Genomic DNA, 14,418 nt, shown 5'->3' on the forward strand with positions numbered 1-14,418 from the left:
CAACCTCCCGGGCCGAGCTCCCTTGCCGACCTCCTCTGCCGACCCTCGGAGCCGACCTCCGAGGCCGAGCCCTCTTCCATTGAGGCTCCCATAGCACCCCACCGAGGATCTCCGGGCCACGTCAACACATCCCGAGAATCATGGGATAGGGATCGAGCCACGATCCCTGCGCATCACGGAATCGCACTCTACATGGACTCTTACCTTAATAAGAGTCCGACCCCGAAAATAACTCTCCACTCCGCTCTACGTGAGAGAACCTTCCGAAAGAAGGACTCCTACCATACTAGGACTCTGCCAACCGTCTCGTCTCCTCCTCACTCTATAAATACCCAGGTATGGAGTACCATTCATCATCTTACTTTGACTAGCAGTTACGCTGTTGCACTGATGATCTAACTTTAGCATCGGAGAGTTCTAGGCCGGAGCCACACCAGCTCTCTTGTGCTCATCACTTGGTTTTTACAGGCTCATCCATGGGCGAACCAAGCATCGAAGATTTCCACACGCAACACAAAGAAAGCAACACAAGAATCTAACTTGATATTGAATATAGCTCTGACACTATATATTATACAGATGAGAGAGAGAGAGAGAGAGAGAGAGAGAGAGAGAGAATGTATGATTACGGTTCCTCTCAAGTCACTTGTAAATATATATATTTTGGTAAATGCAAATTTATTCAGAAAAACGCGAGCTATGGATTCCAGCGGTTCTCACGCTCCAGTACTTTCAAGTGATTGGAGAGATTCCATGAGGTATTACTAATTATATATTATAATTGGAAAAAACTGGATGAGAATCTATCAATGGTTTGACCGATCTACCGGGAACTGAAGCCACACGTCCCTACTACCAAAAGGTCCGTGAAAATACAAAGCTAGAAGCGGTCTTCGAGGACAGAACCAAACATCACATTAACGAATCCCTCACTCTTTTTCACATCCGATCTTTCTTTCTTTCTTTCTTTCTTTCTTGCCTTCCTTCCTTCCTTCCCAAAACCAAAAACAGCTAAAGAAACTAAGAAAGGCCCAAAGGCCAAAGCGCTCTCTCTCTCTCTCTCTCTCTCTCTGCTGTTCCCAACACGTGATGCCATGAGAGTTCGTCAGGTTTTTTTTTAAGCGGAAAGAGATGAACGTACGTACCCCCAAAAGCCATGCGCTATTAAAACTCTTTTTTAGTTCCTCTGTAACCACGACGTGCTACTCCTTCCTTCCTTATTTCCTTCCTTTCATCACACCCTCTTCTCTGCTTTCAATGTTATTTCTCTCTCTCTCTCTTTCTCGCACTCTCTCTCTCTCTCTCCCACGACTGATGACCCACCACATATGGTGGTGATGAAGTTTATTTACAAAGTTGTTGAGACTGTCTCTGACACCTCCATTAGTGTCTTCCATGCCACAAAAAAACACCTAACTTGGTGCAGATACGGAGCTCGTAATATGTTCCTGCACAGATTAACGTTCCACTACCCAACCCCACCCAGTTTCTCTCTCCATATTTTAAAAAAAAAAAAAACAAGTTAGAAAGGAATCATTTTCTAACAAAAGGCAACAGCAGCAGCAGCAACCACCACCACCACCAGTGCTCCACTACTAACCTAATCCCAACCCAAAGCTCCAGTTTCGGGAGCTAGCTTCGAACTTGGTGACTCTCCCTTTAAATGCAGCTCAGTTTCCTTCTTTCCTTCCATGGGAAAGAAGGGTGGAACCTCATGGTTGACTGCAGTGAAAAGGGCTTTCAGGTCTCCTACTAAGGACAACGAGACGAGGAGTAGCAGAAGGAGAGAAGATCATGATCAAGAAGAGGAGGAAAAGGTAGTTCATTTCTCCCTAGCTCTGTTGCTTTCTTCTTCCATCTTTTTTCCCCCCTTTTGGGTGTAGTGTGCACATTCGTTTTGTTTGTTTATTTAGCTATTTTAATGTGAATCACTACAATGTAATAACCGATCTGGTTTTTGTGTAGAAACGAGAGAAACGAAGATGGATTTTCCGAAAACCTTCGAATCATGAACTGGTGACACAACAATGCGAATCTAAGCCTGCAGCTACGACCTCAACGACGAATCCTGTTGTGGCTGCTGCAACTACAGCCGCTGAGCAAAGGCATGCCATTGCCGTCGCAGTGGCAACCGCAGCTGCTGCTGAGGCGGCCGTGGCTACGGCCCAAGCTGCTGTGGAAGTGGTTCGCCTTACCAGGCCTTCAAATTTCGTTAGAGAACACTACGCTGCTATTGTCATTCAGACTGCCTTCAGAGGCTATTTGGTAAGAATTTTGGTAATCCGAAAAACAAACACATAAATTTCACAACTGTTTTATCATCATTCTTCGGATGATTGATGTAGTCAAAGGAGATGATGATTAACTAAATTTTCTGTGGTGGGGAAGGCGAGAAGAGCTCTTCGTGCGCTGAAAGGGCTTGTAAAGCTCCAAGCTTTAGTGAGAGGGCATAATGTACGAAAGCAAGCCAAGATGACTCTTCGGTGCATGCAAGCTCTGGTCAGAGTGCAGGCTCGGGTGCGGGATCAACGCGTGAAGCTTTCCCAGGATGGAAGCAGAAAGTCTGTGTTCAATGACATTAACAGCTTGTGGGAGTCGCGATATCTTCAGGACATTGCAGAGAGAAAGTCCATGGTAAGTATTCTCATTATATCTAACTATCTCCTCCTGGCTTTAGCATAAGCTTCTTCTAGGTTTAAAATCAAAGGGTTTTTTCCTTTCACAGTCAAGAGATGGAAGCAGCATTGCAGACGATTGGGACGACCGCCCACATACAGTTGACGAGATTCAAGCCATGTTACAGAGCAGAAAGGAAGCTGCTTTAAAACGCGAGAAAGCCCTCGCCTACGCCTTCTCTCAGCAGGTTCACTTCTCTCTCTCTCTCTCTCTGTTTCTTAATCTGTCTGTCTCTGTTATTTATAATATTTGAGAGCTCACACATGCTAAAAACCTCCATATTCCATATCAAAGATATGGAGATCCGGTAGGAACTCCTCAATCGGGGACGAAGAAGAGCTTGAAGATAGACCAAAATGGCTAGACAGGTGGATGGCAACGAAGCAATGGGAGAGCAGGGGAAGAGCTTCGACTGATCAAAGGGAACCCATTAAGACCGTTGAAATCGATACATCTCGCCCATACTCTTATTCAGCCCCTAAGAAACCTGGCACTCATGGTCTTGCATCTCCTCTCCATAGAGCCCACCAACAGTATGTCTCTGTTCACCAGTCCCCTGTCACTCCTTCTCCGTGCGGAACAAGACCTCTGCAAGTACGCTCGGCCAGCCCTCGCTGCCAAAGAGAAGAGAGAAGCTACCCAACGGCGCACACACCAAGCTTAGGATCCAGCTATTACTACAACAGCGCGATGCGTCACCATGGACCCAGTTCAAATATCGGGGCTGGGTCTGGTGCTGCGGCAATGCCGAACTACATGGCTGCCACAGAATCGGCAAAAGCTCGGGTTAGATCGCAGAGTGCACCGAGGCAGCGGCCATCGACGCCTGAAAGAGAACGAGTGGGCTCAGCTAAGAAACGTCTCTCCTTTCCGGTTCCCGACACGTACAGTACTGGTGGTGTTGGTGGTTGTGGACGTGTGTACAACTACAGCCACAACTTAAAGAGCCCAAGCTTTAAGAGCGTTCATGGAGGCCATTTTGGTATGGAGCAACAGTCAAATTTATCTTCTTGTTGCACGGACAGTCTCGGTGGTGAAATATCTCCTTCTTCGACCAGTGACCTCCGGAGGTGGTTGCGTTAAAATGTTTAATGCGTAGGGACTTGGCAGAGCTTCCAAGTTCGACAACGTACATGAACGGTAGTTGACTGGAGATTTAATAAAATTGGTTTTTGTTTTTCTCTATTTCTTTCTAAGTTAATCGAGTGTTGAAGTCTTGATTGATTGATTGATTGATTGAACAGTATGAATGGTGTCACTTTGTTCAAATCCTACGTTCATCTGCAGCGAATCTTATCAACTTTTGAACATTTCAGACCTCTTTGCTGAATCCTGAATTTTAACTTTGATTTGGGTTTTTCCCCATCCTCGCAACAACACTTCTGTTGGTACTTGTTACCTCTTTTTTTCTCGATTCTTGATTGATTCAACCATGGATTGATTAATAGGGATCCGTCCCAAAAAAGTAAAGGGTAACAGTTCTTTTTTGATGTTTTTGGTTTTTTTTTTTTTTTTTTTTTGTTTTCTTTTTGGGTGGACAGAAAAGGGTAATATAGTTCATACAATCATATACATTGAGAAAATATTTAAGCTTTCTTGATCATCGGAAATCCTTGATCAGTTGTGCTTAAGGGAATAGATTAACAGTAGCAGCGGACATCAACGATCTAATAGCGGTCGGCTATAGAGTAAAAGATGAAATGGCAGTCTCATAAACTTGTAAATGATTCTGAGATTTGCCTCTGCTCTGAGGACTTGAAGGACTCTAGGTCGGTTAGCAGAGAAGAAGAAACGATGTGGGGCTGGTTCTTGAATGGAGTGGTCTGGAAGCTATAATACATTTCCCGAATTTCTTTGTCTTCCATTCCATGCCTTGTTTCATAGGGAACCTCAAAGATAAACTATTCAAACTTCTATATATCCCAGCAAATCTATCTTGAGTCTGACCTCAAATATAAAACTATTTAAGGAATTGCCCAAAGGGCAAATAACTCTGCAGTCTAACTTTTGAACTTTCCATTATTAAACATGAAAGTGGCATAATGAATTACTTGTGCAAATTTATAGCAGAGGAGCTCTTTTATCATTGTAAAGGTTGGGGCAATAGAACCAAAAATTCAACAACCCCATATCCTGTGGAATACTAGTATACTGATTCTTTCTTACAGAGGTTCCATATTATAGGCACAATAAGGTAGCTGATCCAGAGCGGCAGGTATAGCAGCAGCTGAAGAAACAGGGAGCCGCAGTTACTGACCGTAATATATAGCAGTGATGGATGAGGTAAGCTTCACTGGAAACAATCATAGAGAGCTGGATTGTATTAGCACAACAATGCGCGCGCAGTACTTTGCGCACAAAGCCAGCTTATTGCCTGTATCATGCACAGAAAATTGTGATTCAACTTTATCAGAAATAAAGTTTCAATGAATGAAACAATTACACCCCACAGCACATGTAGTAACAACAGAATGGCTGCAGCTTCCATTCTAAATTCTCATAATATTGAACTGATAACACTAAAATGGCTGTGGGCTTGCAATGAATAAAGCCATAAAGCTGAAATTAGCTCTTGCTTTTCAGTAAAGTTTTAATACCCTGACGGAGTTCTTTTGCCACACTGTATACCATTTATACGTTTCTTTTCAATGAATAAAGATTTTAGTGTTCCCAAAACTTTAAAAAAAGCAAAAGGTGAGACCAAATAAATATTATATTCAGATGCTATTATAGAATGTATCGGCAAGGGTCTCAAAACACTTAATTCATTGATCCTAAGAACCTAAAAAATTAAAAAAAAATGGAATGTGTAATTGGTGCTCTTTTACGTATCAACTCTTGCCAATTAAAAATGCAGTTTTGTCTTTCAATTCTCTGGGAGGTTGTAGTTGATTCAACCAGTGCTAGCTGATACAAAGGGGGATAATAATAGTAGATGAAACCCCCATCGCATATTTTGCGTTTACTAATAAGTCTAAGATGCGAGAACTGGTGGCATCTAGTATGGGATTTTGAGTCTGAAATCTCAATATCAAAGCAACTACAACTAAGATGTTGGGTACAGTCGATCCCCATTTCCAAACGAGAACTCCGCACACCGGCATATTCTATATGCACGGGATCTGGAGAATGAGTTAAAAGCCCATTGTGAGATACATTAATCATGCACAACTACACTACAATCAAACATACACTCACATTTTCCAATATTGAAAAACAATTTTAAATATTTTATGTCAATTAGATTAGGTCATGGACCATTATGGACTAGCTGCCGATGCGCTAGCGCTATCATAATAAATGAGGCACACCCTAAACTTGTTGGTCACCGCCATAATTCCATCAAATCTTTTCATATACATCCTCGTACCCTTCATCTCCCACTATGTGAGGTACAAATGTACAATACATAAGGTGTTGTACATCTCACTCCTCCTTCCCCACTAAGTGATCGAGGAAACAATCTCAAAGTACATCTCATTCCTCCTCCCCTGCTAAGTGAGGTACAGTACATAAGGTGTTTCATCCAACACATAATCTCCTGTTGAAAGATTTACAACTATGTCCAATATTCATTTATCATATCATATCATTTTTGTCCTGCATACATTTCATTTACTCTTAATTACATTTTCACATGTCTCATGTAACAATCATTATGTCATGCTTTGATTATATCATAATAAAATTATATACTTAATGACACATCATTGTCAATAAAAAGTAAGCATACACATAGCAACATAACCATGTCATCCATCATCATTCAAGCATGTTCATACATCATAGCATCATAACCATGTCATTCATCATCATCCCCATCACACATAAAAATAAAAGTAGATAACTAACAGTTATGAAAATTCCACTCTCCATGATATCTGCATTAATTGGAAGATTCTCATGTTAGAGACTTTCTCTTTTCAGTTGCATTAGCTACATAGGTACATCTTTTTATTTTAGTGTTTAATCCTAGTGTTGAAAATAATCTATTAAGAAGTTTTGGCCATTACAATTTTTAATTAGATATGTTAATCATTTTCTCCTTTCTTTATTTAGTTCTTAAATTTTGATTAAACTTGGCTCTTATTTTTTAATTTTAACAAATCCTAGGTTTCAAATTTGAAATTCCTTTATCTTGTATGATATACATTATTGCAGGTGTATTCTTATACTTAGACGCATACCTAAGTTCTCTATATAGCATTAGTCCTTAGGTTCTTCACAACAACCCCTTATTTAATGTACGTTTCACTATTAAGATTTATCCATTTTAATGTCTATATACATAGCCCGTTAATTGAATTAGCCTTCTTTCTACTTGATTCATTAAATTTAATTAAATATTAAGTTCCATCATCTAATTTAACTAACATTAAGTTCTGATACTTAGTTAAATTTATTCTAAGCTCATCCATTAATTCGAAAGCCAAATCCATATTCTCATTATCATGTTTACCCATTAAATTTCCTAAGTTTGGATCCCCATGTTCTAATCACAATTTCAGTTCATTAATTAGTTACATACAAATTTCATGCACTACTTTACTCAATTTAAGAACCTTTATTTCATTTTGTAAGGTTTACGTACATATATTCTTAAATTTTTTTTTTTTTAATAAAACCTCATGGAGGGTTCTTTTTATTTTATTTTTTTGAAAAAAGGGGGACTGAGTCCTAAAATATATTGGCGAGGGCAACAAGCCACTCGCTCACCCAAGAGAAATAATAAAAAAAATTACGGAGGATCTGTGAGGCGCACCGAGGGGGTCTTTATCCTATTCGATCGTCGAGGGATCTCAGCATATAAACCAGGCCGATCAAGTGCCACACGGGCCAAAAGAGCCTCCTCCTCTGGTGAAAAGTGAGATGGAAGTTTTTGCAATCCCACTTCTAACTCCTTTTCAATCTGATGTTTTTCTAACGCTACGTCCACCGCCATAACACCAAGATTTGCATTCCTATGACCCCGAGTTTTGCCAATAACTAGAGTTGCCATATGGAAACCTACACGACCGCCTCGAAGAGCATTTCTACGTCCATCACGATTTTTCCGATCCAACACCTGAGTCCACCCGCCTTGCACATCCTCTTGGTCAGATTGGTCATAACCCCACCCACGAGAATCCGATCTTTGAACTGATTCTACCTCATTAGGCATATTTAAACCGAAAGATTCCTCTCTAGCGTTCAAATTTGAAAACAAAAGAACATTTGCGTGAGGGTTAATAGAAGTAGTAACCACCACGCCTTCCTCCACTAATCAGCGCCCAAACCGACATTCACGTTATCACCTTCCAAAAAAACCACTATTCGATTGGATTTGATTAACTAAATCTCCTTCAACGGGATTCCTTCCCAAGCTAGGCTCCCCAACCCCAACGTCTCTCCTCTGAAGACTTTTGCTAGCAAACTGGTCCACTCCAGCCGAGTTAACTCCCGAGTTTGGCCTGAGTGAGCGACAACCGGGTGGGTTAACTCCATCTTCTTCAATGTAAGTAGCCCCTAGAACTTCCACCGCCTTATCCTTCTCAAGCTCCAAACCACAATCCACTAATACAACATTCCTATTATCACTTGCGGCAACCTCTTTTGGATCACCAGAGTCGCCAACGTTAAGATCCTCCTCCCTTATGTTAGCAACACCAATCTCTACCGGATCTGATCTTGACTTCGCTGCCTGAAGGGTGCTAGCGTGGCCTCTACATATATTCCTAATTTAGTATCTTATTTATGAGATCAATTCAAAGTGTAGGTCTACATTGTAATGTCACTATGTGTAGTCAAATTTTTGGCTTAACATAGAGTAGATGATACACTAAAACTTTTGTTGGAAACATTTTAGTGCATGACTTAAGATAGTTTCATAACAGTTCCTACATTGTACGTTATCATATCATGCATTAGTTTACTCTAAGTAAATTAGAGTCAATCACAAGCCCAATAAGTGCTTTCCCATTTAAGTTGGTAGTCCCTAAATAACTGTAGCATCTTTTACTTTACATTTTCTTTTCTTTTCTTTTTTTCACTTTTTATTTTGTTCTCTTTTTTTCGTTTTTTCTTTTTTTGAAAGTGCCCAAAATGATCACATAAGCTCACATTAACACACACACACATATAATAAAGGGGGTTTACCTCGTGTAAAATTCCTCTCCAACTCACCAGTGAGTGTGAGTGCAGTGAGGATCGGACGGCTGGAGCTGTCCTTGAGGCACGTATCAAACAGCTCTAGCAATCCGATCCTCATTGCACTCACTGATGCGCTGGAGAGGATCCGGACACGTTTACTACATAAACTCTTGTCCATATCAATGGATCGATACGAGATCAGTCAAGAATTGATATCAATCTCCACCGATACCGATACGAATCAGCCGAATTGGATGATCTGATACCGATTCCTCAAACCATGAACCCAACTTAACAAAATGGTGTAAAGGAAATTATGTCTTTGATAATAAATAAAAGAAGGGTCTTTTTGGTATCATCTTTTCATTTTGTTTTTGATCTATTTAAAATATTTTTTTTTTTTAAAAACAAAACCATTACTTAAAACCATTTTGATCAATGTGTTAATATTTTCCCAATAAATTGAAGAATGAAAAATGAGTTTGGTAACTACCAATGTGTAAATATTTTTCACAATAGATAGATGAATAAATTCTACTATCACCCATCTTCTTTTTAAAACCAACTCTAACAAAGAATACGAAGGAGAATAAAACCCAGTTATATAGAATTGATTTTTTTTTTTCCCTGGGTTTGATTTTGTGTTGTTTGATGGGAAATTTACACATACTACCCCGAGGTTTGACGAAAGGATATTTTCACCCCCCAGGTTTTGGAAAATTGCGACTGCACCGAGGTTTGCAAATGGTAACAAATAAGCCCATTCCGTCAGTTCATGACTAACACGGTTAAAAATAGATCTGAATTGACGGAATTGCCCTTCTAAGAAGAACCAAAAAAAAAAAAGAGGTGAATGGACAAAATTACCCTTACAAAAAAAAAAAAAAAAAAAAAAAAAACCTACAACTCATCTTCCTCAATCGAATTGGGGAAGATGAGTTGCAGGTTTCAAAACCATAATAGTTTTTCTTTTGTTTCTGTAATTATGATTAAGAGAAATAAAAGGAGTGGGTTTTAAACTGGAAAACCCTAGACAATGGAGTTTCAAAACATTTTTCAATTGTCTAGAAGTTTAGGGTTTGAAATTGGGGAAAAATCCCAAATCCCCTTTCACCTGCAACTCGTCTTCATCCCCAAGGCAGATTCCAATCCAGATCTGATTCTTGGGTTTTAAAACTGATGAGATGCAACTGAAGAATTAAAATTTCCAGTCTGTATCTTCAACTCTTCAACAATGCAAACGAGAAAATTCCCTAGTGTTCTTCTTCCTTGGCACAATAGGAAACTTCAGCAAACGTGTCAACAAGCACTGAATCTCTTTCAAGGTTCAACTCTTACAATTACTCTATCCCTCTCTCTCTTAGATCATGTCTGTCAAAGATCCACTTCTTTCCTTTTGCACAAATCCAGCCCAATATAAACAAAACAGAACATTTGAATCTAACCTTAAGCTACTTCTCCTGTACCTTTCTTCGAACACCTCTGTCTCAGGTGGTTTCTATAATACTTCAGTGGGCAACGACACGAACCAAGTCTATGGGCTTGGCTCTGTAGAGGAGATGTCAACCGTGATGTTTGTCAGAACTGTGTGGAGAATGCAAGTCGAGAAATCCAATCTTTGTGTCCTCTGAAGGAAGATGCAATTATCTGGTACGAATATTGCCAATTGCGCTATTCGTATCAGAAGTTCTTCTCTGTGATGGTTTATGCTGGAGAGTATCCTCCCTAGAATGATCAACAGCAAAACATATCGAACCCAAATAAGTTCTCCCAGATTTTGAATGGTTTACTGAATGAACTTATTAGCCAGGTTGTTGCACAGTGGAATAAATCATTGGAAATATGCTGAGAGTTTAGGGTTAGGGTTTGAGGGTGGAGCAGAGAGTGATGGTAAAGATGGTGATGATTCGGTTCAGACAAAGAGGTTGAAGAGGAGTGATTGAGTGGTGAATCAATGGGGCATTGGGATGGTTGCAACTCATCTTCCCCATTCGATTTTGGGGAGGATGAGTTGCAGGTTTTTGTTGTTTTTTTTTTTTTTTCCTTCTTAGAAGGGCAATTTCGTCAGTTCAAGACTAATTTTTAATAGTGCTAGTCATGAACTAACAGAATAGACTTATTTGTTACCATTTGCAAACCTCAGAGGGGTACGCAGAATTTTCCAAAACTGGGGGGTGAAAATATCCTTTCGTCAAACCTCAGGGGTGGTATGTGTAAATTTCCCTTGTTTGATTGTGTTTTTTGAATTGAAACAGAGCAACTGCAGAAGACATCATCAAACTGCGCCGTTTTAAAACAAATTTAAGGGATAAAATAAAAAGGTTGGAATACAATACAAGTGGAGTCATACAAACCTGATTGGTTTTGAAGAGCTGAAGTGACCTGTTGTTATGAAATGAAGATTCAGCATCCTCATATGTCCTAATTGTACTTAACAGGAAGCGTCACAAACTAGGTTTGGGCAAAAATTAAGAGAAAACCATATGTTGCGTGTGAAAACCTCCGGTGCCCGGTCCGCCCGCGGATGAGCATGTAAAAACAGAGTTAGCGCAAGAGAGCCGGTGTGACTCCGGCCTAGGACTCTCCAACACTCAAGTCAGGTCTCCAATGCAACAGCGTAACAGCTACTGAAAGCAAGATGTCCAATTGTGCTCCATACCTGAGTATTTATAGAGTGTGGATGAGGTGAGGCGGTTGGGAGAGTCCTAGTATGGTAGGAGTTCTTCTTTTGGAAGGCTCTCTCACGCAGAACGGAGTGGAGAGCTATTTTCGGGGTCGGACTCTTGTTAAGGTAAGAGTCCCAATGGGAGCGTGATTCAATATCGTGTAGGGATCGTGGCTCGATCCTTATCCCGGGATACTCGAGCGGTGCTGACATGGCTCCGCGATTCCCGACAGGCCGTTGTGATGACCTTGGTGGAGGGCTCGGCTTAGGAGCTCGGCCATGGAGGTCGGCCATGGGAGGTCGATCTCGGCGGCCACCTCGGCCTTGACCGTCCTATGCATGCTCGGCCAGGGAGGTCAAGTTCGTCAGTCACCTCGGCCTAGGCCGTCCTGTGTATGCTCGGCCAAGGCGGTCGGCATGGATGATGTGTCGCAGGCTCAGCAGAGTGCTCGGCCCAACCATGCGACGTGACGGAGATCAGGTCGGCCCGGTTTCTGATTCAGTTCTATTCGGTTCTTGGGATGACCTCAAGTTGGCCACGTGGCAGCTTCTAATTGGTGAGGTGATTCTGTGCTTTATCACCATTTGCATCTCTTCTTGTCCAGCATCGTCATTTGACCATCTGAAGAAATCTGCTACCTTCCTCCCGACAAAACTACAATATCCTTGTTTAGATATTATTTGCTACTCCGATTCTGTGCTTTCCAACAATCAAAGCTTCCACAATTTCAATTCAACCTTGATCCAATCCCCTTGTAGGAGTCAAAAGCCCTTAATTGTTAGTTTTTCTATTTGATAGGGTTTTAACAAGGTTTCAGGTTCAGGTTTAGGCTTCAGGTGATTTTGCCGAAGGGAACAAGAAGAAGACAACACAGGAAATGGCCGGGAGATTTAGCCAGAGAGGAAAGGAAAAAGAATACAGAGGAAGAATTTGTTAAAATTCTCAAATCTCAAAGGATTGGACTGTCACAATAAATATGAAACCCAAAAAAAGAAAAATGCATTACAGACCATTGCAAGTGGGTTGCAACTGCTGAAATAAACATGGAAATATTATAAATTCATCATGATAAATTACAAAGTAATTAATCCACTAAGATGAATTACTTTAATATAATGCCAATAATTTACTCCTACAAATTTTCAAAAGTAAACTTAATTTACGTAATTTACCCTTAAGATAACGATTCAACTATCTCCGACATCTGCCGAACCCACCCCAAAACTGTCCATCGATAATATAAAAATCTAACAAGGTGTGGGGTTGTTACATACAAAGTCAAATGGGCCTTGGTGTGTATGCCCAAGAGGGAGGATTAAGATCGTTTGCGGCCTGGGGTTGAGCAGTCATCATGATGCGCTCGACTCATAGGCCGCCACATAGATTTTAATGCCTATCCAAAGGTTGGTAGACGAGTTTTTTGGCGGCTTGGCATTTTTTAATTTTGAATGATAATTTTAAATTTTGAAATGAATAGATTCTACCAACCATTAGATCAGCATAGAATCCATGTGGCAGCCTGAGAGTTGAACGCAGCATGATGGCTGTTCAACCCCAAGCCGCAGACAAGCTCGATCCTACAGTATTTGGGTGTCATGTGCAACAAAGGTAACCTCCATGAGAACACTGTTTGGTATATTAACTGCACATTTCTCTCAGAGATATATTAAAGACCCGAGACAAAATCATCCCCCACATGCACTGTTTGATTGGCACGGCCTGAACACTTATTTTATAATTAGATCCTGGTTTGATCCATATATATATATATATATTTTGAAGATATTTTATAGGTCCTGGAGTCTCACTCAGCTTCTTGAACTCTCTGGATTTATGAAATTATCTCCCGTCTCATAATTTATTCTTATCTCAACTGTTGCCTCAAATCTCCATCACAACTAGTAGTTTTGGCACAGTAGAAGAGGACAGTCATTTTGGAAAGCTCCCCCCAAGTGGGGAGGTTCTCTCTTTCATCAAGCATGGGCTCTCTCTCTCTCTCTCTCTCTGTTATTTCAATGGCAACTCTGTCCATAGTCATATCCTTGAAACTCTCCTTTTATGGCATTGTAGTAGCAAGAAAGAAATCCAAGGATTTATGGAGGTTATCAACTCTTCCTTAACCAGCTTAATTATATAGCAAAAACAAACGGTTTAGATTAAAGAGCGGAGAGGATCTAAATCCAAGTAACAATGAATGATTCATATTTGCCTGGTGATTTTTGGAAATGTCACGCTCCATTGTTCCTTGCCTTTACAGTTTGACTGGATCTTGTATTTCCCCCTAAACAGTAAAGATTTTATCTTTGAAAACCCAGTACTTCTAGAGCTTTGTGCATGGCAGTGGCCTCACGTTCGGATAAACCAGAGACGGGGAACCAGGAATAATCTAGATTCTAGACTAAGATGGGGATGATGATGAAGTAGGAATTGAATCAGAAAGGTGGCTTCAGTTCAGGTTTAACTAAATTAGAACAGGCCATCGAACGAACTGCCAACGAAGGGGGAAGTGGGGGTTCAGTTTTGATGGTGTCATCCTAATTTTATGATTAGGTGGAATGTGATGGAGTGGAAATTAGGTCCACCAGATTATTATGTCGATATAAATCACTACAACTTCAAAAGAGGAATTGAATTGCTGATGACGATGATGATGGGAAAATAGGATCAAGAAGCCGAAATGAGAATGAAAGAGCATCGCCAGTTGAGCTCTTCTCTGTTTTCTGAAAGAGAGAGCAAAAGACATAAAGGGCAGTAGATTCGAGATCGAAAAGATTACAATGGTGGAGAAATCGGACTTACTTTACAATCAGGAAAAAAATATTCTATCTATATCCCTGAAGATAAATTTTTTTCATGGATGATAATAACTCAAGAAAATATAAGAAAAAATAAATGCATCTTTTTTTTTTTCTTTAAAAGGCTAACAAATTGACGAAAGAAGATAACC

The 14,418-nt window shown here is 40.4% G+C and overlaps 1 protein-coding gene across 1 annotated transcript; it reads left to right on the forward strand.

The window, feature by feature from the left end:
- Positions 1–1,561: 1,561 nt before the first annotated feature.
- On the forward strand, positions 1,562–3,789 carry LOC122666292 (protein IQ-DOMAIN 17-like). The gene is made up of 5 exons (XM_043862481.1): positions 1,562–1,817; positions 1,966–2,265; positions 2,389–2,634; positions 2,726–2,863; positions 2,971–3,789. The coding sequence occupies exons 1-5, from the start codon at positions 1,692–1,694 to the stop codon at positions 3,757–3,759; spliced, it is 1,599 nt and encodes a 532-aa protein (XP_043718416.1). The 5' UTR covers positions 1,562–1,691; the 3' UTR covers positions 3,760–3,789.
- Positions 3,790–14,418: the final 10,629 nt, after the last annotated feature.

The sequence above is a fragment of the Telopea speciosissima genome, chromosome 6, assembly GCF_018873765.1.
Source record: "Telopea speciosissima isolate NSW1024214 ecotype Mountain lineage chromosome 6, Tspe_v1, whole genome shotgun sequence".
NCBI lineage: Eukaryota > Viridiplantae > Streptophyta > Magnoliopsida > Proteales > Proteaceae > Telopea > Telopea speciosissima.